This window comes from Vombatus ursinus, unplaced genomic scaffold (genome assembly GCF_900497805.2).
Source record: "Vombatus ursinus unplaced genomic scaffold, bare-nosed wombat genome assembly UNPS02014786.1, whole genome shotgun sequence".
NCBI lineage: Eukaryota > Metazoa > Chordata > Mammalia > Diprotodontia > Vombatidae > Vombatus > Vombatus ursinus.
In genome coordinates this window covers 22,506,710-22,532,720 of record NW_020954564.1, presented here as the reverse complement: position 1 = coordinate 22,532,720, position 26,011 = coordinate 22,506,710, and the positions used below count along the sequence as shown (strand labels likewise).

At 35.5% G+C, this 26,011-nt stretch overlaps 1 protein-coding gene across 1 annotated transcript in view; it reads left to right on the top strand.

Annotated features, from left to right (window-relative positions):
- ZNF507 (zinc finger protein 507) overlaps positions 1 to 25,718 on the top strand; it is a 29,131-nt gene extending 3,413 nt beyond the window's left edge. The window contains exons 2-7 of the mRNA XM_027868204.1: positions 1,134 to 1,251; positions 4,270 to 6,407; positions 8,411 to 8,528; positions 13,428 to 13,542; positions 21,476 to 21,610; positions 21,742 to 25,718. Coding sequence (XP_027724005.1) covers positions 4,275 to 6,407; positions 8,411 to 8,528; positions 13,428 to 13,542; positions 21,476 to 21,610; positions 21,742 to 22,111 — 2,871 coding nt within the window. The 5' untranslated portion in view covers positions 1,134 to 1,251; positions 4,270 to 4,274 and the 3' untranslated portion in view covers positions 22,112 to 25,718. The remainder of the gene's footprint in view (positions 1 to 1,133; positions 1,252 to 4,269; positions 6,408 to 8,410; positions 8,529 to 13,427; positions 13,543 to 21,475; positions 21,611 to 21,741) is intronic.
- Positions 25,719 to 26,011: the final 293 nt, after the last annotated feature.

The window sequence follows — 26,011 nt, the reverse complement described above, 5'->3', positions numbered from 1 at the left end:
CACATGAATGGTTCGCCTTTATTTTTTGGTGGTTACCATAGTGTAATTAAGTGCTAATATAAACTGGATAGTAAATTGTAAGAAAATTAAGACAATTGGAATAGATTGGTTCTCACTTAGCTTGAGAAAGACTTTAATTATAAGCGTTTCACCATTTTGGAAAATTAAGAATTCTGGTTAGGAAAATTGTATAGCATGCATGGTTACTTTGAGATTCACGTTTTTAGCAACTTTACGTGTTTTGAGTAGATTTTTATACATTCATAGTCATTTGTTCAATATATATTTATTGAGTACCTACTATAAACAAGGCATCCCTGCTAAGAACTGTTAGGTACTTTGCTATGTGCTACAACATAAAGAATTTTAACTTTCCTAGCCCATTTAAGTCCCTGCTCAGTCTGGCCCCAACCTACATTTACAGCCTTATCTACCATACCTCCCAAGTATCTACCTGGATGCTTTTCTCCAAACACATTATGTTTATTATCACCTTTGTAGAATTACCCACATGGCATCACTACTCCCTAACACCTTTATTCTACCTATTCAAGTCCTGTCTCCTTGAATAACTTAAATCTCACCTCCTCTCAGAAGCTATCGGCCCAGTCCAAAGTGATCTCCTTCCTCTGAACGCCAGTATTTGTGAACTGCCTTGTGGCCTCTTACATTATTATCTTATAGTGGTTGCTTAACCCTTGCTGTAAAATTAGCTCTTTAAGGGCAATGACTATGTCATATACTGCTTTGTATCCCTTTCAAGATCTAATTCAGTGTGTTACACAAATTAGGTACTTGATAAATATTGGCTGATTTTTGTTTTAATTAACATTTAAATTTAATTAATATTTTGATTTAAATATTGCTGACTTTGCATTTTTATCAAATCCTACTCATCGTTCAAAGGTCAGTTTATGGCCTACCTTCTCTGGGAATCATTTTGGTGTGTTGTTAGCCAGGAGTAATCTTATCTGTCTTTGAAATTGTTTGGCATTCATAGTCTATATAATTTGTCTGACATTTTCATATACCATCTTGTGTATAGGGAGGTTTTCATGTATAAAAGTACTATTTCTTGCCATAACTCAGAAGGAAGTATTTAAACCTGTTTATTCTATCCCCTTATCTTTCAGGTGTATTATTGTTCTATCCCTGGACTTGTAAAGATCCACAGCTCCAGTGCCTGAAATATACCCACATTTGCCAAGTAAAGTGACATAACTTGGAAAATTCAAAAGAGCAGACCTTAAGGTACTATCACTTGTTTTTTTCCTTCCACCCCTCTTTCCTCTTCCCCTTCCCCACTTTTATATAAGCTGCTGGTTCAGCATATTTTAATTATAAAAATATTTTTATTTATGTGTTTTTATATAACAAGCTGTAGTGCCAACAACAGACACTCTCAGCATAGCCCTACAAAGTATAGACTCCAAAAACAGTTAAGCAGAATTGCCTATTAGAGTGATTACCACGGAGAGTACATGTCATTTTCCACTATTGTAATTCACTGATTCTTAAATAAAGTGATCCAGCCTTTTGCTTTTTCCCCCAGTGACTTTTGTTTTAATGTGATTTGACTTTTTAAAAACTTTGTGTGAATCCAGACTGGTTATTCAGGTGTTTCTTGTTATCCTTTACATTGTCATGCCGGTTTTATGGCTGTCATTCCTATACCCAAATCTTATGTAGCCATGAAGTTGATATTCATATCTCAAGCAATTGCTCTAAAATTCCATTAACTCCTAATTCCTATTTCTACTTAAGCTACAGCAGATTCTAAAACTTAGTTGTTTTGTCATTGTTTTCTGTATTAATTTTTTTCTTGTCATAAGGTGAATTTTCTCATCTTTGCCCTTTTGCTTCCTTAGGAATATACAAAGAAACATTCACTGGGAACAATTTACATTGCTTTGTCTCCCTTCTATTATATTATCAAGTAGAGGAAAGATAGTATAAGTCATCTTTGTACCTTGTAGAGTACATTGAGCCAATTCTTACTTGTTTGCATATGTGTTGTAGATCAACTTGCAGGGATGTAACTTTTCATGGTAATTTATTCTTTCAAAATTATGATCATTAGAATCTCAAGGGACTTCTGAATTTCTTGTTTAAAGAACTTTCAAAGTTCCAAAGAGTTAAATTCATTGTCTAATCAATTTTTGATTTATAACTGGATTCATAGAAGTAGGGGTAAGAGCAAGGTAATGAGCAAGGCCGGGGGCCACACATGGCCCTCTAGGTCCTCAAGTGAGGCCCTTTGACTAAACCCAAACTTCACAGAACAAATCCTTTTATTAAGGGGATTTGTTCTGTAAGTTTGAATTCATTCAAAGGGCTGCATTTGCAGACCTAGACGGCCACATGTGGCCTCGAGGCCACAGGTTCCCCATCCCTGAGCAAGGCAAAAGAAATGAATAACACAATTTCTGCCCTTGGGGAGGCTTAAAATATATTGGGAGAAATAAGATACTAACTCAGTTCAACAAACATTAATTACCTACTATATGTAAGGCAATATACTAGACACTCGGGATATATAGACCAAAACAGCTTCTGCGAGAGACTTGTGGTCTTCTGAACATGTATACGGACTACTATAATATGAAGTAGGATATGATACATGTATGACAAAAGTATGAATAGTGTGCTCCAGAAATTCAGGCATATGCCAACAGTCATGTAGAAAGCTTTAGCTCTCTACCAATATATAGAACAATCTGAACTTGAATGGCTTGGAAAGGCAATAAAGAAAATTTTGGTTTTGAGGGGGTTGGGGTTATTTTTGTTTCTGGTTTGGTTTTTTTTTCATTCCTGACTTGGGACCTGTAGGCTTGGGGCAAGGCTCAAGTAAAGATTTAACCATTCTTGGACATTTGGAACACATGAATAAAAACTCCATAGTATACCTGGCTAAAATGAAGAATGGTGTGGTAATGAGGGGGAAAGCCTACACAGAAAATTGAAATCCAAATTAACAATTTAACTTCAGTTCGATTTCAGTCAGTTGAGATGTTTGAAGGGGAAGCACTTCGAGGAAATATAGTCTAGACCTCTTCTAATAAACAAGTGCATAAGAATTTCTGAACTGGTAAAGTGACTGCTTTGTCCACAGTGCTTTGTAAAGTATAGGTTAGAGACCACAGTTAATTCCTGCTTAGGCCCATACACATGTCTAGACCTGTAGCGTGGGTAAAACATAATGCTTTTTTCCCTCACCGCTTTCAGAGAAAGCAAAATCCATGCATATTTCCAGAAACCCATTCAACAGTTCATCACTCAACTGTTGGACCTCTGAAAAAAACCACAGTAATGTTTGTGGTTTATCCTTGGGTTATTTCAAAGGAAGTGAAAGAAGGAACTGGACTCATTGTTTTTTCATTAGTTTGATTTGTATAGTAAAAATACAGTAGTTTATAATATAATACGTTTCTGTACTTATGTAATTCCAAAAAGAATTTTATATCAGGAAACTAGCAGAAATTTGTGCTAGAAGTTTCTGTATTTATTTTTCTTAAAGTCAGAATGACATGGAGTAAGAAGTTTGAGAATTATTTGTTGTCAATCCTATACTGGCTATTTATAGTGCTATTTCAAAATGCTCTGAGATGCACTGATAGTATACGGCAGGGGGTGGGGAACCTGCAGCCTCTAGGCCATATATGGCCTTCTAGGTCCTTGGGTACAACCTTTTCACTGAGTCCAAGTTTTACAGAACAAATCCTTTTATTAAGGGGATTTGTTCTGTGAAGTTTGGATTCCATCAAAGGGCCACACTTGAGGACCTTTAGGTCACCTTAGGGCCACATACGGCTACAGGTTCCCCACCCCTGGTATAGGGATTCCATGTTCTTATCTTTATGGCAGTGTTTCATTTTTTGATCCAGAAAGTTAGGACTACTTCTTTAGGAGCTATGAGAATGGGACAAAATGTGAGTGAAAAATTAACAGGGATCAAGTAAGGGGATAAAGACAGCACAAAACCTGTGGAGTCACATTATTGGGAAGGAAAGGTGGAGAGGTTAAAGTTAATTTAGGATAAAGAGCTAGAAGGTCTTATTTTTGAGAGGACCTGTAAAACTACATAAAGTAACTAGGGCAGCAGCCAGATACATGGTGCAATATTTAAAATATGGGCACTATAACTTTAAATAGTTAAACAATGCTGGTCTCTTGTTCTTGTTAAATATTTTTGATAATAAAAATTTAAAACATAACAGTAATTTTTTTGTAACCTGACATTTTATTCTGTTGTACAATATTACCTCTTAGATATCATGGAAGATACCAGCAGTGTTGCAGTATTGGTACCAGGTATTGGTGAACAAGAAGCTGTACTGATTTCTGAAACTGTCATCAGTCCATCATTGGAAATAGGTGATGAACAGAGAAAATATAAAACAGATCCACTTATTGATGTTATCCAGAAATTGAGCAAGATTGTAGAAAGTGAAAAGTCACAAAGATGCCTTTTAATTGGGAAAAAACGCTCTCATCCAAATGCTTCAGTGCTTTCTCTTGAAACGCAAGACCTTTGTGAGATTCCAGCCAAAACAATTGAACTACCTGCTACTGGCACCAAAAGGACTGAGGAGCTGCAAGCAGATTATTATATCACTGACTATTTTCCACAGAATAATAGAAAGACCATGTGTTACCAATGCAGTCTTTGTAAGTTCCTATCTTCTTCTTTGTCTGTGTTAAAAGAGCATATCAAACAGCATGGTCAGCAGAATGAAGTGATCTTAATGTGCTCTGAGTGCCATTTTGTATCCAAGAGCCAAGAAGAACTTGAAGCTCACATTTTAAATTACCATGGAAATGATGCCAAAACTCCTATTGAATCCAAAGGTCAGCAGTGCACTGGCCTCTCCAACCCCTCAATTCAGGGAACAATAGAAGGGAGTCTCAAAACAGTTGCGGACCTCACTGTGAACTTGGACAATAGCAACATGCAAACAATCCGAGCTGCTTCTGTTGCAGAAATGGGGAGGAGAAAATGGTACACATGTGAGCAGTATGGCATGTACCGATGCTTGATTTGTAGTTATACTTGTGGTCAGCAGAGAATGTTGAAAACACATGCTTGGAAGCATGCAGGGGAAGTGGATTGTTCCTATCCAATTTTTGAAGAGGAAAATGAGACTCTGGGCTTGTCAGACTCTTTAGCTACCTCAGCTCAAAGGGTTGAAACAGTAGTTCTTGCTCTAGAGGATGATGAGCTGGGTATTCATAATGGGCAGTCTGTTCAGGTGCAGATCTGTAGTTCAGAGCAGCTGTCATGCAGATCTATTGAACAAAATAGAGAAGTAAGTGGAAGCCTAAGACAGTCAGCTACCCTTGACCCCAGTGGAGAAGAAATGTTGGAGGTGATGTCTGATACAGAGGACAGTCTGATGGCTGATAGCCTACTTTCATCAGCACAGAAAATCATTAACTGCAGCCCAAATAAAAAAGGTCATGTTAATGTTATAGTGGAACGTTTGCCTAGTGCTGAAGAAACAGTATTACAAAAACCTTTTCTGATGAATACGGACATGGAAGAGGAAAAAAACCTGATCTCCACAAAAACCCAGATTGTGCATGAAGAAACAGATGAAGTTTATCATAGTGATAAAAGCACTGTCGAAATTGAAGAGGTGATCATAGGATGGAGCAATCCTGAGAAGAAAGACAGTGAGATAATCTCAAATAAAGTTCTGGCTGCTGATGAGAATGCCCCTCCAGGCCGGAGAAGGACAAATTCTGAGTCCCTGCGCCTGCATTCCTTAGCAGCAGAAGCTCTAGTAACAATGCCTATAAGGGCTGCAGAATTAACACGAGCCAGTCTTGGGCACTATGGAGATGTAAACCTTTTAGATCCAGATACTGGGCAGCGACAAGTTGAAAGTACTATAGCAGCTTACTCTAAATTGATGTCTCCACTTAACTCTTCAGAAGTGTTAACTAGCTTTAACCAAAGTGACTCTACATTGGTAGAACTTACAGAGAACAAACAGGAATTATCAGAAGTTCCTGTTAAAATGGGTATCAGCATGTCCCTGCTCACTGTAATTGAAAAATTGAGGGAAAGGACAGACCAGAATGCTTCAGATGATGACATTTTGAAAGAACTGCAGGACAACGCCCAGAGTCAGCCGACTGGTGATGCAAACTTGCCTGGAAGCAACTTGGTAGAATTTATCCCTAATGCTGATCGACCATACCGTTGCCGGTTATGTCACTATACTAGTGGTAACAAGGGCTACATTAAACAGCACTTGCGAGTCCACCGGCAGAGACAGCCTTACCAGTGTCCTATTTGTGAGCACATAGCTGACAACAGCAAGGATCTAGAGAGCCACATGATCAACCACTGTAAAACCAGGATGTACCAGTGCAAACGGTGTGAAGAATCTTTTCATTATAAGGTAAACATTTTTCCTTGTGAAATCACTTCATGAAATCATAATGTCAGAACTAGAAAGGACCTTAGAGCTCACATAGCCCACCCCACTAATTTTACAGATAGAAAAAGAAACTGAGCCTGTACAGATTATGGGACTTATTGTCCAAGGTCACAGGACTACTTAGTGACAAGACTGAGACTAGAACCCAGGCTTTCTGACTACTAGTCCAGCATTCTTCTCAGAAGCTGCTTTCTTGACAGCTTCTGCATGTTACTTATTTTGATAGAGGCAAATCTTTCTACAATGTCGCATGTTGTATAGCAAGGATGACAAAGAATAGTTTGATGATCAACTAATATTGGATCCCATGGGACCATCAGTAGCCATTCCAAAGGCTAAGAACCAGCAATGCATTAAATGTTATTACAAATAACTCATCAGCAGCACATGATCACAATATGTAAACTCTCTGCTCTCTAGTTTTCCCATCCTTAAAATTGGATTTTTTCCCACTAGTTTAGTTAAGCAAACATTTGTTGAATACCTGCTGTCTTCAAGATGCTTCACCTAAGTATGTGATTTTTAAAAACAATTGAAATTTCTCCTGTTAGTCCTGACCCTTTTCTTTTTAGGAAAAGGATTTGGGGTGGGGAGGAAGGACATTTAAAAATCCATTCCATTATCAGCTTGTATTGAAGTAGAATTATTGTCAGTTTACCAATGAACATGAACATTAGTTCCTACATGCTCAAAATTTATTTTTGTTAGAGCTCAGAGGTCTAATGGCTATTTCTCAGCCCTATTCTTTGAGTTTAACTTATTTGGCTATCATGGTTTGAGGGTAGGGTGTAAATTAGACAGCGTCTAGTGGGTTAAAGTTGGAGTGTAGGACCTAGGTTTGAATTTCATGTATGGTATCATCTCTGTGACCTGGGACAAGTCACTTCATGGTTTGGAACCAGACGTAGATGCTAGGTGATCACTCTAAAAATTCAGTATAGCTTCCAAAGGGGTAGTTGCAATACAAACTTTCCCAGCCAGTTTGCCTTGGAGTAGACCTGAAACCCTTGGTGGTGAGAAGGCAAATGGTAACATTTAAATTGATAGCTAAAACAAGGGTAAAACTTTTAAAAAATGGATTTTCCTCAAGACACTTGTAAAACAATTAGGACCTCTGGACAGGCAACTCATTCAAATAAGAAGATTTATTCTTAGAACGTGTCTGCACCTTCATTTCTTTTGTTATTCAGTTTAGTCATTATGTCAGTTTTGTTCCACATCTTGTGGGGCATCAAAGTAAAAGATTCAAATTGATACCTTTTTAAAAAAAAATTTAAGAGGAAAAAAAAATCTATCTACTTAAATCTTCCTTGGATGTCTCTTGAGGACATGAAAGCTTATGCCAGCAGAGTACAATCCACCCAGCAGGGAAGAAGGATTCAAAGCTGGGCTGGTGACAGACTGCATGTCTGTCAGCCTAGGACCAACCAAGCTAACTTTAGAGAGATTCATCACCAGAAGGTTGGCTCTTGGGATGAATATTTCAGCCAGGGCAGCTCTTTTAAAATATAGAAGGGTTGTGATCTGCCTTGATAGAGGAAGGTACTCACACTAGGGATCTCTAAAAATGCCAAAGGAAAAAGTTAGTTAACAGTTACAAATTTCTAGCTAATTTTCATTGTGAGGGTATTATTCTTATTCAGAAAGTTACAATATGTAAATCAGAGGGGTTTCTTCCTTGTGAAAATCTACCAGTGATTTTATATCTGATTATGTGTGTATATGTATACAATTCACTGTACATACGCACAAAAAGTAGTGGTAGTGTTCTTTTAAAAGACATCTAAAAAGAAAATAGTTTTTGTTCTTGTAGTTTCTCCAGTTATTTTTCCTTGAATCTCATTGTCTGTGACTAACAGAATTGTATTTATAAGGGATATCTGAAGAGCTTTGTTTTTCAAATGTATATTTTTGTGTGTGTATTTTTTTTTTTTGAAAGTAACATACTTCTCTCGACTTTCCAGAGCCAGCTGAGGAACCACGAGAGAGAGCGACATAGTGTTCCAGATAACTTGTCAAAAGTAAATCCAAATGAACCAATAGTTTCAAATGAGGCAGCTGAAGGAAAATGTGTTCGGGAAGGTACTCAATTTTTTTTTTTTTGCATGTGCTGCATACAAAATTAAATCTTTTACTGGTGTGTGGAGAAACATGGCCTATTAGGTAGATTTCTCCAAAGAAAAACCTTGGGCCTCTGGCCTTTGACCACGAGGAAGTCCAAATATATTCTTAGATGTACCTAGATTGTATAAGTGTCACTACTAGAATAATCAGTGCCTTGACATTGCATATGCTTATTCTCAATTTAAATCTTGTTCACAAAGCAAACTCAAAAAGGTGACTGGTTTCAAAATGCCTCCTTTCCATAAGACACTTTCCTTATGCATCACATTCAGCCCTGTAAATTCAGAAATAGGAAGCCTGAAGTTTTTTCTGTACCTTTTTTTTGTCAGCATGATGCTGAGTGCCCCTGTTGAGAAGATTACATTGCAGATGGTGGTCCCACACCTCAAGCTTTAGCAGCATCTTCCTGCTGTGCTCTTACTCAAACTATAAACCCTAGTATAACTGCCAGGTTTCATATGTATTGTTTGTAGAAGATCAAGTTAGAAATTTCTAGCTGTATTGTAATAGTTACTAATGGGCTGTGTTTTTGCTAATATACTGTGTTAGAAGTAAAAAACCTAATTAGAATTCCATGAAAAGGCAGGCACCATACCCAAGAACATTAGAATAAACTCTAATAAGCAGGGCTGCTTCTCATCAGATCATTTTAATTGATATACTCTAAATGTCTCTAGCAGCATGGTAGATAGGGTTTATGTGAGATAAAACATATTAGGGCAAACTCCTTTTTTTAACTTCCTAAGAATTGAAGTTAAAAAACACTACTTCCGAGTGAAATGTGCTACAATAATGTTCCATTAAATTATACCCTCGAATGCATAATAGTTGTTTCAAAAACATTTTAGAATCAAATTGTGACACCACTGTAGCACCAGAATCCTCTTGTCAAACAGATGTCATCCCTATAAAATCCAACCAGAACAAAAGCGTTTATGATAGAGCATCTGTTTCTGCGATAGATGTCGGAGATAAAACAGTTCTGTTTCTTGTTTATGAAATAGCCCTAAATGCCTTGTCTTGCTTTAATTCATCATGTTTGCACATCCTCTTTCATGCAAACATTATGCCGTTGGATATGATTGGGCTTTAAATGTCTACTGAAAGAATAAAGTAGGCTGCTATACTATCGCACCGCCTGTTGTCAAAACTAAACTTAGGATGTTATAGTTTCCAAAACCATATTGAAAAGGTAAACACAAATGCAAGCTCAATATCTAATTAATTGTTTCTAGACTTCTACTATGTTATTTTGAAAACTTCTGCCATGTCCCATTTTTCTGTATCTTCCTTGTTGAACATGCTGTTATGTTTTGTTTTGCCTAATAATAGTTTTATATGTCACTGTACTCACCGTTTTGCTACTCAATTTGTTTTTTTCTCTAAGCTTGTTTGTTTTGTAGTTACTGAGTTGACAAACATTCTCACATAAGCATATATATGTGTGTCTTTTTTGTTAATTAAAGAAAATTTTCCATAAATTTTTTGTCACACTTTCATGAAAATTAGGGAGGAATTAATACATTTCTCTGTACATGAACTTGCTGTCTGATAGGACAAGATAAATGTAATTGGTGCATTCTGCCCAAACACAAAGGGCTACAAATGTTGTCCGTACTTAATGTGCTTGAGTAATTCTATAGTAGCCACAAAAGTAAAGGAAGCAGCTTTTTTGCAAATGTAGTTTCTTTTTGTTCAAAGAACAGGTATTGGACAGAAATTATTTTTCTAAAAACATTCTAGTTATATTATTACTGGACAAGCACTTAACCTGTTAATGCTCTAGGCAGTTCTATGACTCTCAGTTCTATGATAAGTTGCTGAGAAATTATCAACCTATATTAGTAGAGGGAATTTCCTCAGCTGGCAGTCCCTCAGTATTAATAAAATCCCAAGTCCAGCCCCTATCCTTATAGTTTGGATATTACCCAACCAATACAGATGTGCACTGTGCCCTCATTCTAAAAGTGGAAGACTTTGTGGCAAAGGAACAGGAAAATGGCAGGATTTCACTCAGTTATTTTCATGGAAACAATTATTTGAAATGGCGTGGGATTTCTTATTCTTTGCTATGGTGGCTTTTTTTTCTTTCTGGGGTGTCATTTTATTGTCATAGCTCTGCAGCATTTCTTACAGGAAGATCATCAGTCACATTTTTTTCCCTTTACTGTGTGTGGAACAGTGCCATTCTTAACTGTGTCCAAGTTTTTAACCTACCAATTAAGAGCATATCTAAATAGACTATAATTATGATTAGTGTGTATATTAATGTTATAGAATTTTATCAGGACATTCTGCTCAGCTTGGTAGTAATTATTAGTAAAAGGAAATTTCAAATTTTGAAAGCTTAATTTAACTTGTATTTGTTCCTTTGAAATTTCAGCGTGGGTTTTCTTTTGTGTTATTTTAGTTTTATAAATCATGCAATAGTCTCTTCCTTAAGCCTTTTTTCTTCTAAATGTTGCACAATAACGTACCCTTCTCTGCTTTGCCTTAACACTGTGCTTCAGTACTCAGATTGGTTCTGGAATCGAAACACTCAGTCCTCTGTACAGTCTGTTCTCAATGTTGTGGTTGCCAACAGAAATGCTAATTGTGTTGAGAAAGCTTTATACTATGCGTAGGGGACTAAAATGAGACCAAGTTATTCAGCTGGGCCCCAACCTGCTTTCTTTTGGTAAAGACCGTTTATTGCCATTGGCTAAGCCTGATTTTAAGTAGCTAGGCACTGAGCTATCTGCCTAATGTAAGAGTTTTATTAGTGACACATTTTTCTTGACATGTTTACTGAATTTTAGAGGGCTATACATTTTCATTAAATGCTATCCATTAGATTATAAAAGTTGTAATTATATTTTGCAGTTTATGAAGTTCCTTTACATCCATTAATAAATATATAGAATAAGATCTTGTATTAAATTAGTAAAATATATTCTGTACAAAGGAAATCCACAGGGTTTACACCCATGTACATTATTCCACAAAAGAGATAAAGAGGTCTTTTAAGCCTTTTACACAGAATTTCTCACAAATCCTTTGTAGCTACACTTCATGATACCACAGGTCTTGGATTTTAGCCATTCATTTCCTTCATGCTCTTCTTTGAGTTTCTTAACAGTAGTAGTGTTTCTCTGTAAAACTTTAGAAGGTACCCCATGGTCATTATGACAGCTTGAGTTAAGTACACAGGCATTGAGAAATCTGTCTGACACTGCTGAGGTTCAGAAAATTATTTTTCAGCCTTTGTTCACTGATTGAGTACAAGAGGATAGGTAACCTGACTTTGGAATTTGAATATTCACTCTAAAATTGAATCTAAGAAAGAGTATTGAGTTAACCATATTAATACTGGAAGGTATGAATATTCATTTAATATAGTCTTAAGGGATAGCAGGACATAATAAGTTAAGTTGTGTGACTGTCATCAACTCCCTTAATCTCTCAACACTATCAGGCAGCTCTCTAAGACTATATAGCATAGACACACTGCTTATCTGTATTAGTAGAGCCACACCAAGGGTTTCCTACACTGTTGAAATCACAGACTCAGGTCAGTCAGTCAACAAACATTTATTAGACGCCATATGCTAGGCGTTGTACTAAGTGCTCCAGATATACAGAAAGGCAAAAATTTGGTCCCTGCCTTTAGAGAGCTCAGAGTCTATTGGGGGAAGACAACGTGCAAGTAACCACAGACCTTCAAGATATATGTAGGAGGGGCAGCTAGGTGGCGGAGCAGATACAGCACCGGCCCTGGATTCAGGAGGACATGAGTTCAAATATGACCTCAGACACATAACACTTACCAGCTGTGTGACCCTGGGCAAGTCACTTAACCCCATTGCCTAACCAAAAAAAAAAACAAACAAACAAGATATATGTAGGGCAAATGGGAAGTAAGTTCAGAGAGAAGACCCTAGCAGTGGGGAAGCCCAGAAAAAATTTCCTGCAGAAGGGTAGATTTGAGCTAAGTCTTGAAGGAAACCTGGGAAAGGAGAGGCATCAGTGAAGAGTAGTTGTGGGAAGTCAATGCAAAGACAGGGAGACAAGATTGGGGGTGTGCTCATGGAGCTTCAAGCAGGCTTATGGAAAGCAGGGAAGAAGACGGCATTGTGTAAGAAAGCTGGAAGGGTAGAAAGGAGTCAGGTTGTAAAGGATTTTGAATTCTAAATGTGGAGTCACTGGAGCCTATTGAATGAGGGTTGATGGGAGTGAAATAGACTCACACTTCAGGAAAACCATTTTGGCAGTTGAGTGGAGGGTGGTGTGGAATGAGGAGAGACTTGAAGCAGAAGGACCAATTGGAAAGCAATTCAGTAGTCCAGGCTTGAGGTAATAAGGCCCTGTGCTAGAGGTAGCAGTGTTAGTGAACAGAAGCCAGCATGTATGAGAGATGTAGTGAAGCACAAATTATAAGATTTAACAATGGATTTAATATATAAGGTGGATGAGGAGTCAAGGATAACATCAAGGTTTCAAGCTTGAATGACTTGGGAAAATGGTGGTACCCATGACACTAACAGGAAAATTGGAAGAAAGGAATTGAAGGGAAAGATAGTTACTTCTATTTTGGCTTTATTGAGTTTGAAATGCTTATGGAACATCCAGTTCAAGATATCCAAAAGGCAATTGTTGATAGGAGACTAGAGCTCAGGGGAGAGATTAGGGCTGCAATCTGGGAATCATCTGCATAGAGATGATAATTGAACCTATTGGAGCTTATGAGATCACCAAGCAAGATAGTACAGAGGGAGAAAAGAGGAAAAATCCATTTATACTGTCGTAGTAGAAATCAAATGTTTTGATTTGTTTTTTCAAAGAAATGATGCTTATAAATATCTGAAATACTCATTCTAGGTAATAGATCTTCAATCCAGAGACTATATAAATGTGATGTGTGTGATTACACAAGTACAACCTATGTTGGTGTCCGGAATCACAGGCGAATCCATAGCTCTGATAAGCCATACAGGTAAGTGTGAGTGATCCTAGAGTTTTAGTGCATGTGATATATTTTATGTAATAACAGTAAAAAGGAATCAGTTGTGAAAATAAGCAGAAAATCACCACTCTCTATACTTGGGGGTTCTATACTTTCATCTTTAGCCTCCTATGACTTTTTTCATCTTTTCATTAAAGATCTCAAATCCAGTTGGGAAAATTAATAACCAGAAGGAGGCTCCCAAAGATGTTTAGTAGTCTTACTTGGGGAATAGAAGCTTTTAAGCTTCAGTCTTAAAGCAGTATATATTTTGTATGACTTAATTGTAATTCATCTCATTTGCTGGGCTCATGTATACATTAATTATCTGCATAAAATTTATCAGCAGTTTTCATTTGAGGGAGTACTTATTTCGCTTATTCTGACTGAATCACCCGAATTCCAGTCTTAATAGCAAATTGTCTAAATCAGAAAACCTTTGGCCTCTTTTTGAAAGAATTGAGTGTATACCTAATTAAAGCAAATCATCAAATTTGTAATATCACACCTAAAGGGTACTTTATTGATCACAAAAGCTGCTTTTTAGCATGAATTTCCAAAAGCTGCAACTTTAAAGATCATTATTTGTTGTTTTATATAGCCGTGAGGTTTAGAGTTTTTAAAAAATTATTATTTACTGTTTATAGCAAAGGCCCTGGAATTTTATAGGGAAGGATTTAAAGACACTCCAGTTTATGCAGATGTGACAGAGCCATGGTAACAAGAGCAGCAGGGGTCTCTGTGTTCAATACAGGGTTGTATATAGTATATATTTCTTTTTTGTTTTTGTAAATTCTTACTATCTATATTCACAAATTCTACATTTGTACCCCTTTTCAAGAATATAAATCCTATGAATGTAGAGAAATTACTCACTTCTAAGAATAAATAATCCTAAAAGCACTTGATATATTGTCATGTCTTCAGTTGCCTTTAATGTTTTTTTAATTTAAACATTTTGTTTTAAAGATTTGTTTGATTTGCTTGAAGCAAATTTAATTGTAGTTACTTTGCAATTGAATAATCGTTAAAAGTATTGTAGGTATTTTGAAGATGTTCTTTCTGGTCCCAGAAGCCCTTCTGAATATCTGAATTAGTTTCAAAAGTAGTGGTGTCCCCTCTCATAGAACATAAACTCCCTGAGAACAGAGATTTTTGCCTTTTTTTGTCTTTGTATCTCAGCTCTTAGCACAGAGCCACTCATGTAGAAGGAACTTAATAAATGGTTAATTGATTCTTTAAAAAGAAGGCTCATCATTTATATGGCCCTGAATTTTTCATGGGCCTTGTTCTTCAGAGTGGAAAAAGTTGTTTTTGTTTTTGTTTTTTGTTGTGACAAAGGAAGAAAGCATGAACTCACATATTAAAGAACAAAAGCCACTAATTAGGTTCCTGCCTTTAAGAGGGTATCTTTTTATTGATTCAGTAGCATCATCCATAATATTCCTAGTTATGGTTTCTCCATTTTTTGTTTACGTGAAACCCTTTGAGCAGTTTTTCATCTGATTGAAATTGTATCTGTCTCACCATGGGAATCTTAATCAGTTCTTCTGCCCCTACCCTCAAAAAAGTTTTAATTTCTGAATGTCCTGGTTAGAATCATTGCCCACATCCTTCAGTATTTTGGGAGGGTTGTTTTTAATTGCCAACAAATGTGCAACTTCTGAGAACAAAAAATGGCAACTGTTCAGCGTGAAAGAAATGTCATTCTTTGGGTTTTGGAATCCATTCCTTTATTAATAAGCGCAGTGTTTGATCTTAATGTTCTGTAGGTTGCACACAATTTTTCATTCTCATAGACAGCACAAATGCTTTCTTGAGCAGGACCTTAGAGCAATCTACCTAAGGAAAATGCAGTTTTCAGACATTGTATTTTTTTTTAATGCTTGGAATTTTAATAGGACTGAAATAAACTTCTCTTTCTTCCTGTATCTTCCTTCAAGCAAGGTTACCAGCAGGCCATCACAACGTTCCAAAAGTAGCATTCTCCAGTATCCTGTGTCAGCCCTTTCCATCATTAGTTAATATCATAAAGTTCCCAAATATGACTGTCTTCTCTGTTATAACCTTGAATAAGCTTTACAATCATACTTTTTAGCTTCCTTATCTTCATGCTTAAGTAATATTAGTTCTTTTTGAACTCTTCACTTAGATCTTATTTTCCCAACTTTTTAATCAGTGTGATTTTCCTCTTATGTCTGCTTTACTCTATACATTCTTCATTTATAGAACCCAACACTAGACAGAGCCCACAGGATAATTTACCCAGTTTCCAAAGTAACAAAAATTTTAAATGACAGATATGACTTCCTCTTTAGCCTTCAACTGATTTCGGGATTTTGAATTAGACTCTCAAAAGTGGCTTTGGAAGTCTTGAATTGATACAGAACTTTTGGGCTTATTGAACAGTAATGCTAGTCCAAGATGTGGTATTATCAAAACTAGCTTTTTTCCCTGGGTCCTGGAACTGACTCCCTATTCGTTGTTTACTAAAACTGGCCTTGTGCTTTTTGTTTTGGGTGGGATTCTTTGTTGGAGGATAGGGGGGACATTTATTTATTTATTTTATTTTAGCTGATTCACTCTGACATCAACACATTAGTCTTAGAATAAAAGTATAATTTGTAGACTCCATCAGGAATCCAGCTTTTAGGCAGTTAGGATTGCTCACATAGTGCTTTTTTCAGCAAAATATATGATTTTTCCTAGAACAAAAACAGTTTGAAAAACCACATGAGGTTTCAACCTCAGAAGAGCACCACACTGAAATACCAGTGGAATAGTACAAGTACATAATGGTAAAAATCCTGGCATTGTTATTTCGGTGGTGTGCTGCCTTAGTGGAGGTTTTATGAAGAAGCAAGCAAAAGTTCAGGGGAAATCAATCAGTACACTATTTATTTAGCACCTGCTGTTTGCCAGACTCTGTACTATGCTCTGTAGGTACAAGTACAAAGAATAAAACAATCCCTATTCACTGTGACTTTACAGAGAAAATTGAGATAGCTAAGGCCTGTGGTTACTTAATGTAAAAGCAGGACATAACCTGACAGATGGGCATGGACTTGGTTCTAGCAGTGCCCATTATCTTCCTTTAGTTCTCTCCGAACTCTTCTTACCTCATAGAGTTAGGTTTCCATTCAACTTGATACTTTTACCAAAGGTAACTTGTCCCAATAGTTCACAGAGGGAATAGTGAATGGATTTAGGACAGATTTACACGTAAACTTTTCACTTTAAAACAAAGTATCTACAGGTTATCGCTTTTTGTCTAAAAATTAAAAGCCATGTTGGTGAATTATTAACTTTTACCAGGTTATATCTTTGCTTGGACTTTAGGAGTCTTCGTATCTTAAGGCACAGTGTGCCTTCAAAACTACCTATTTCTCTAAAAGGTGTGATACTAGGGAGTTTTACAGAGCAGTAGAATTTAATCATTAATTCCAATAAGATTGATCTCTGTTTCTACTACCCTTAAAGGAATTAAGGAACTTCTGTGCATTAAAGAATGTTTCTTGTAAAAACTATCCCTATCCACAGAGATAAGTCATTTCCTAGTGAGGAGGGGGAGTGTAAGTGGGGACTTTAAAGCCAAAGGATAAAAGTCTTTATCTTCACAAGTTATTTACAAAGGAAAGTAATAGATGCTAGTACCACTTCCTATGGCACAATTATCTCCCTTTGAATTGCTTAGAATTGGAATATCTCTTAGAACAAATTAATTTAAACTATAAATTTTAGCTTTAAAAGTTCTTTGAAGTATTAAGTGGCCAAGGGGCAGCTAGGTGACACAGTAGATAGAGCTCTGGCCCTGGACTCAGGAGGACCTGAGTTCAAATGCAGCCTCAGACACATACTCACTAGCTGTGTGACTGTGGGCAAGTCACTTAACCCCACTTACCTCACCAAAAAAAAAAGTATTAAGCGACCTCATCTGACTAACGTAAAAATTTTAAGTAAAAATTGTGGACCTTGAACGCATAACTTATTGTTCTTGCCAATAATCACTTTGGCTGGAATTTGTCTATTCATTCCACCTAACACCCAAATCCTTGTAAGTTCCTTGGAGGTAGAGGCTGTCTTTCCTTATCCTCTGATTTGTGTCCCTAGCACTTAGTGCAGTGTCTCGCCCATAGGAAGCACTTAATACATATGTGATCTCTCTGAACCCTGGTTTTGTACTGACAAGTCTGTGTGGCACAGAGTGATGAGGTCTGTGAACTTGTATATGTAGTGGGAACAACAAAGTGAATGTTGAATCCAAGAAGCATTTAAGAACTTAAAAAGCTGCAGTGATGCTGGGTGCTAGAAGAGCTATAAGGATAAACAATGATGCAGTCTGCCTCCAAGGAATTTACAATCTGATTAGGGAGTAAACAAATTCAAACTGAATTTGAGAATACAGGAGCTAAAGAAATAAGGAAATTAAGATCTCTGGGCATAAGGAGTAAGCTTAGTGTCTGTCTCAAGTTGCTTTTTCAAATAAGATTAATGACCAAATTTAAATACAAAATGGAAAATATCAAGATTGACTTTTAAGGTTTCTATTGGTATTTAATTTTTTTTCCACTTTATACTATTTTACATCTTATGAGGAATTCAGCATGCTTTATACAGTGCAGAAATTTCAGTTTTATAGCTAGTATCCTCACTTCCCAAGCAAAAATAGTCATAAATTATAGTTGTATTTTTAAAATATAGTGTTGATAATATGAATATGGTATAGCTGTGTGATCCTGGGTGAGTCACTTAACCCCAATTGCCTCACTGAGAAAAAAAAAAGAAAGAAAAAATATGAATGTGGTAGTGTCTCAATAGATTTCTCAGCATTTGTAGTTCCCCACCCCTGATATAAAGTAATTCCTAAAGTATGGATATTGTGAGAGATTTCAAAGGCTCATAGATTTAGAGCTAGAAAGGGACTTTGTGTGATCATCTTGTCCAACCTCCTTATTTTACACTGGAGGAAATAGACCCTCAGAGGTTAAATGCTTTGTTCAAGGTCATGTAGGTTTTAAGTAGCAGAGTCATGATTTGAACTCAGGTTCTCTGGGTAGAAATCCAGTACTCTGTACACTGTAACAGTCTACTTCAAGGTAGATGAATAAATGAATATTGGGAAAGAGTATTTATTGTAAGTGATGAAGCATTTTAAACAAGTAACTTACATTTTTCCTTTTAAAAATGTGTTGTGGTTTCTGAAAAAGAGGTCTTCTTTATTAGTGCTTTACTCAAACTGAATAGCACGCAAAGTACTCCATTTTTTGATAAGGCCTAAAACAATGTGAAGTTAAATGGTTGGCTTCCTTCTTCAGTTTAAAAGGCAACTCCTAGGTCTATAGTGGATACACTCCTGGGTATAACCAGCATTTTCTCTACACCCACCTCCATACCCTAACTGATTTGTCACTTTCCAGAATAGTGGTTTGTACATTTTAGGAAGGATCCCAGTTTAATAGCTCAGTGGGTGTGTGGGTGTGGGTGTGGTTATGTGTATGTATGTGTGCACACACACGCACTCACACACACATACACAAACTCTGTCTCTCTCTCTCTCTCTCTCTCTGGTTACCCTCCAAAGAAAGGTTTTGTAAATGAATGGACATTATTGAATGCACTTAAGAAAGAGAATATTTTAAAAACAATTGTATTTATGTTATATATTAATTTTATTCCTCTTATAACTATAACATTTTGTTTTGAAAAGTAGGTTTCTTAGCATGTAATTCCTCTAAGAACATAACTCACAGTAACAATGTGAGAGGTTGGAAGGAACTGTAGAGATAGATTATCAAAAACCTAACACCTTCAGTTTGCTTAAAAGGAAACTGAGGCCAAGGGAGAGATTGTGATTCGCCTCAGATCACATAGAGAATTATTAAGAGAAATGAGGCTAGAATCCAAGTCTCTTGAAGTGGCTGTTTTTACCAAATTGCCAAAGAACCAGTCCATGGTGCCAAGACCTAGGCCTATAAGCCTTCTAATTCCAGTATATCGTTGTGCTGTCTAGCTTTCATAGGAACATTTCTACATGGAATGGAAATTCTCAGACAGGAACAGAAGGTTGTCAGTATCTGGTTATTCATCCTACCTTTTTATTAATGAGTTCCTGCTGCTGTCACCAGTTGGCCTCTAGGGGCATGCTGACTCCTCTCAAGCCCACTTTCTGTGTGCCTTAACGTAGAAGTTTATCTGGAATAGGCATTTAATAAATGACAGTTGAATGAATGAATGAATAAATTAATTTAATTTAATTTCTGAAAGGGCTCCTTTATCTTATAATTACAAAATAATTTTTGGTGGTTAAGGGGCATTTTACAGTACACCTTTTATTTTGGTTGGGCATCATATACTACTATGATCCTACCATAATGCAATTAAGTGTGCTTCATGTAGCATACTGGCCTTCAGATATGTTGACTAGGATATCTGTCTGTGTAATACTTTCACTGAAAGTGAAATTGTCTGCAACTAACAGAAAAAAAAAAAAAAGATGATCAGGCTCATGAACCAAAGATCAGTTTGGGTGGCCAAGAATTTGAAATATTAGTTTTATGCATTTTACTTTCTTATTAAGGCTTATGAAAACTTAAGGTGAGTAGTTCATTTAGGAAAAAAAAAAACTACTATGGGATAATATTTCTCAAATACTAGAAGCGTTAACTTTGGACCTGGAGCTATAGATAACATAAAGTTTCCTGAAAGATATATCTATTACTGGATGTTATTGTAGAAGCCATCTATATAGAACCATACCTTCTTACATTTTAGCATGCTATTATAAATGCTGAAAAGAAAACAAGTTCTGTCCCTGCCTCATTTTCTTGTTTTGCATACATTTCTCTCTGCATCAGTATCACTAACAGTTTGTATTGTTACTTAGGGATGAGTACCAATTAATAAATAGATTTGTCTGTATTAAGTACTGAACAGAAATGTATTATTAAAGTAGCTTTCTCAAATTTTTAGTGGTAAATTCAAGACTTATTGATTTGTGCAACACTAAAGAGAATAGATGAATTTTTTTAAAAGCTTTAGAACAGCAGTTCTTGAGACCACTGAAGATAACCAAGACCCTTTCAGGAAGTCCACAAGTTTAAAATAGTTTTCATGATACTGAGACATTATTTACTTACTTAAATACTCCTCTCTTTTCCAGCTAAATATCTGTATAAGACAGGATTTTCACATACTTCAACAAAAACATACCGAAACAGATTGATGCCCAAGCAGATAAAAGAATCCTGCTTGCTTCAATTAAGCCATATGTTAAAAGAGATTTGCATAAATATATAAAACAATGCCACTCTTTTGACTACAATTTTTTAATAGTTATTTTTAATTTTAAAAATTTTTATGTTAACATGTAATGTATTTGTTATTTTAAATTAACATTTTAAAATTTTTGTCTGTTTTATTTTGTAACACAGAAGACATTGGTAGCTATAACCTCATAAACAGAAGGTCTTTGGAGTCCTCCATAATTTTTAAGAGTATAAAGAAGTCCTGAGACTAAAATGTTTGGGAACTGCTACTTTAGAGTGTTAGATTGTTAAATTAAATGCCAAATTTTACAAAATAAAAAATTTTCAAAACTTCTACAGGCCTCGCTGCTGTTTTAGTTGTATTTGGCTATTTTAAATCTAACTGAAATCCTTTTCGAAGAGTAGTTCTTAGGTTCCCTTTGTTTAGGGACAAAGGGATGTTTCATCTTATTAGTGACTCAGTCAAGATTCTGAATAGGTGACTTTTTAGAAATGTTAAACATAGTTATGTTTAGCTAGAGCAGTAGCAAATTGTTAACTTGATTCTTCAAAGTCATACCTAGAGCTGACTTTAAGAGACTTTCTTTAAGTTTTGTATTATTTCTTTAAATTGCACTGAAAAAGCATTTTGATTTTTTTTTCCTGAACCTATCTTTCAGATGTTCTCTGTGTGGATATGTATGTAGCCATCCTCCTTCTTTGAAATCCCATATGTGGAAACATGCAAGTGACCAAAATTATAACTATGAACAAGTAAATAAGGCTATCAATGATGCAATTTCACAAAGTGGCAGGTGCGTGATCCTAACCACCCTAAATCCTTCCTCCTTCCTCTCATTCATCTCATATGTTTGAATTGGAAAATTCACTCCCAGCCAGTTAATTTTAATTTAAAATGTAAGCATTTCTTGTTTTTGTTTTTTAGGGTTCAAGGACAATCCCCTGGAAAGATTTTATCAGACAGCACTGATGAGAAAGCTAATTCTGTTGTGGGGATTTCAGAGAATTTGGTGTCATTTTCAGAAACAGTTAACCAGGCTCCCAGTGAAGTTATAGGTCCCAATGAGAATAAAAAACTTAGCCCAACAAAGAATAATACCTCACAAAGTTCAGAAAAGAACCCCAAACAGGCCCCTCCCAATATGGAATACTGTGTTTTGCTCTTCTGTTGTTGTATTTGTGGTTTTGAATCTACTAGCAAGGAAAACCTTTTAGATCATATGAAAGAGCATGAGGGTGAAATTATAAACATCATTCTAAATAAGGACCACAACTCAACTCTAAGCACAAATTAGTTGGAATAATTTTCCTAGCAATAGCTCTACCTTTGTTAATGTCAGCTGAGGTACTAAAGAGGAAATTACTTGTGTGATATTTGTGTAAGTGGCAAGTGTGACTTTGGTGAACTAAATCCCTATTGCAGTAAGAGAAGGAACTCTAAATGGGCAATACTCAATAAAGAATAAATAGTCCTAGGGGGAGCAAATGGGAAAGAAACAAAGAAGTTTGTACCTACACTGTGTTCCTCCATCTTGTGCCAAATATTTGCATTTCTAAATGCCTATTGTAGACCTGAACAAAGGAGTTAATATGAAGTGTTTTCAGGAACCATTGTAGTAAAAATATATCCTTTATTTTAGGTAAAGATTATTTGTCCTCCTTTCCAGCTGATGGCGTAGCAATTTTTGGGGTAGAGAGGAATTTTACCTAAGAAAACTAGGTCTGTTCACTGTTACTGACAAGGAGGGCAGGATCAGAAGGGAAGCAAGTGGACTTTGGGACGAGAGTGTTTTCAGAGAATCTTATTAACTATCTTTAGAGTATGTATTTGGAATCCCATACTGAACTAAAAGGAAATAGTCATCCAGTCAAGCTTGGCATAAGTAAAATTTTACCCTATTTTTACAAACATGAAACCAACCACCTTTATATTCAGGTGTGGTTTGCAAGTAGACATTTTAAAAGTATCTTTTCATTTACATGTGTGGGATCATTTTTAAGGGGGGATAAGGAAGAAATAATCAGGAAATCACCAAAAAAAAATGGAAATCCAGTTTTATGGAAATGGTAACTATAAAAGTACAGTACTCATGTTGCCACTAAAAGGCTGTCTCTGAGTGATATTCAGAGCACTGTAGTTTTCTAAGTAAAATCAACCCCATCTCCCAAGTAAAAGCAAGCAAGCTACCAGAGGCTTAATAAAACTTTAAATAAGAAGAGTTTCATTTGTTGATCACTAAACTATTTTTCTGACAGCTATCCCCATCTTTAATTGAGTGAGAAAGTATGTGATAGTTTTTCCTTGATAAATGGTTTCTCTTTAAATCATTTCAGAAGATAGAGGGAGAAATTTGATGGCTCTTAAAATGAGGGCTTTTTTTTTTTTTGTAAAGTTAGTGAATCTGATGTTTTTATATTTACCTGTGCAAAAGTAGGATAATAAGCATAAGTGCTGTATCCTGAAAAATTCAGATTGCCTATAAAAGTTTAAATAACAAACAGGGTTTAATAGTCTTTAAGGATATGTCTTACCTAAGAAAAATCTAGAAAAGTTTAGAGTATTCTGAAAGAGCGAAATGAAGAACTGATTTTTTTTTAAAAGGAAATTGCCTCGAAACCTGCTATCACATAGGTGCAATTCTCCCTTCTAGTTTTTCACAAATTACAAGTTTTGTGTAAGAAACTTTATTATTAATGTATTTCAAAGAGTGATAGTAAGAACAATGTTTCTTTTGTATTTATTATCACGTATTTATGCATAATTTCTGTTACAGCTTATTTCTGTAACTACAGATCTGAAAGGCTGGTGTACACCTAGTGCACCATGTTCGTGGTGCTATTTCTGCATTTATTTTCTAATATCCTCCTTATTAAAGACTGTGATGCTGGGCAACTTAGAGTTTGTCGGGGTGTTGTATAGACACTTCTTACTTGAGGTAGTAAAATAAGCTCAAGTCTACAGAATGGAATTAAATTTTTAAGGTGTCCTTATGAATACTTTGAGTTATAGCAGTGTCTGATTTGTGTTTCTTACGTTATAATTTGACAATGACTTAGGTTACACGTGCATAAGTGTGTTAAATAAAATTAAGATTTTGCAGCAATGTCATATAGCTCATTAATTAAAATTACCTTTTACCCTTTCATTGAATTTAAGTCCACTTACGAGATTTTTTTAAAACAGATTTCCAAACATTTGGATGTAATAAATATATCACTGAACCCAGTGTGTATGGAATAACAAGAGAATTTTACATTTTCATAGTCTCATCTTTTCTGAATCAAAATGCAACATAATAAATTTTGAATCAGAGTCAAATATTTTAAATGGTACCATTGTCATCACAGTGGTCAGCACTGATATTGTGGGCCAGATTATTATTTCCAGTCATTTCTGTAAAGTTAGAGGAGATAGAGCTTAGTTTTATCAGGTGTAGAAAGAAGTAATGCTGAAAATGGTCAACCTTAAGGAATTCCTATGTTAAATATGCAACATAGCAATTCATTTTTGTGGTTCCCATTTTATATAATTATTTGGGAGGGAGAGAAGCCCTGGTAATCCCCATCTCCCCTTTCCCCGTCTATGAAAATATATATGTGTATGTGTATGTATATATAATATTTTTTTTGCCTATTTTTGGTGCCCTCAAACCAATTCCATTGATTGTTCTTTACATTTTCCACATGGGATCGTGAATTTTAAAATTGTCACAGGTAATGGAAAGAAAATGAAGGCCACAAAAATAGTCATTAAATTTGTATCAAGGCCCATGGTTTGAATCCACAGAGTTTTATTTTCCCATTATTTTGTGATATGCCTGAGGTTAACAACTGCATCAAACCAAATAATAGAATACTTTTAAAAAGTGAAAAAGTATTCTAAATATTCAAATGTCAAGGCTGTAATTTCAACAGAATTAAACATCAAAATGACAAGTAGGAAACCCCCTTTATAACAAAGGAAGAGATTAGTGATTTCATTAGTCCAAGATCTTTTACAAAATTGTGTTTTAAGAACTCCACACATTTAAGATTGCCAGAATTGATCCTGAAAGCAACTTTTTAAAAAAGTTTCTTGAGTGAGACATGTGATAATTCTATAAACAACAGTGTTATATTATTTCTCTGATGATCCAGAGACCCTTTTGTGTCAGTGCATCAACAACTAGAAAATTACTATACCACACTATACTTGAGCCTTATGTTTTCAGTTCTCTAGCCAGCCAATTTAATTTAGTGACCCTTTCCGTAACCTTTGTTCTCAATACTTTAATCCTGTTTGAGATAGAAAAAAATCATTCCAAAACCACTTAAGAGTTGTCTGTACTAGTGAAGCAAAGCGGTGGGTCCCTGTGTTTACATTTCATCATCCTACAATGTACTTGGATTGACAAGGAAGAGCAAATGCCTCTCTGAAGATTCATAGATTTTTCAATTTTCACAAGCACTTATTTAATTAATCCTTAAAAATGTACAGCAGGTGCTCAAAGTAATGTTATGTAAAATATATTTAATAGAAATTTGAGTTTAATATTCATGGACATGGATATATGTATTTTTTTAAGAAATAAGCATTGTATAACACTATGGCACTGCTTTTATAGCCAAAGCATTAAAATCTTTAGAAAACTGACATGTAAAGAATACAGTTAATTTTAACGCTGTATCTTATTAAAATAGGATGATCTGCATTTTATGAAATTATCCAGCACATTAAGCTGCATGCCTTAAAGCCTAAAATTCTAGGATTGTGTTCATGATGGAACAGAACAATGAAGCAAATTCAACAATGCTACCTTCTGAAATACTGTATGATGTTAGAATAATTTATTTTGCTCTACAGGAGTTGTCTTGTATTGACTTTAATATTGTATTTTGGTAATAAACTTTTTGTTAAAAATACTTGTCTTTATTGGATTATTCTACGCTTGGAAATGTTGATTTGGGACCATTATTTACAAAGTTGTGAAATGCTTTCTAAAGGTTAAGTGGTCAGAGGCTCATCACTATTCATTAAGTTATTAATATATTAATTAATTAATTAACATTAAACGCTAGTAGACTGAACGTATGAACTCATCTGACAAAAAGCATTTGAGCTTTTCAAAGTCTAATAATTTTAGAATTTTCCAAAAATAGTTGACTTCTTACATGGTACCTATAGTACTTTTTAACTTTGCAAAGGGGTTTTTTTC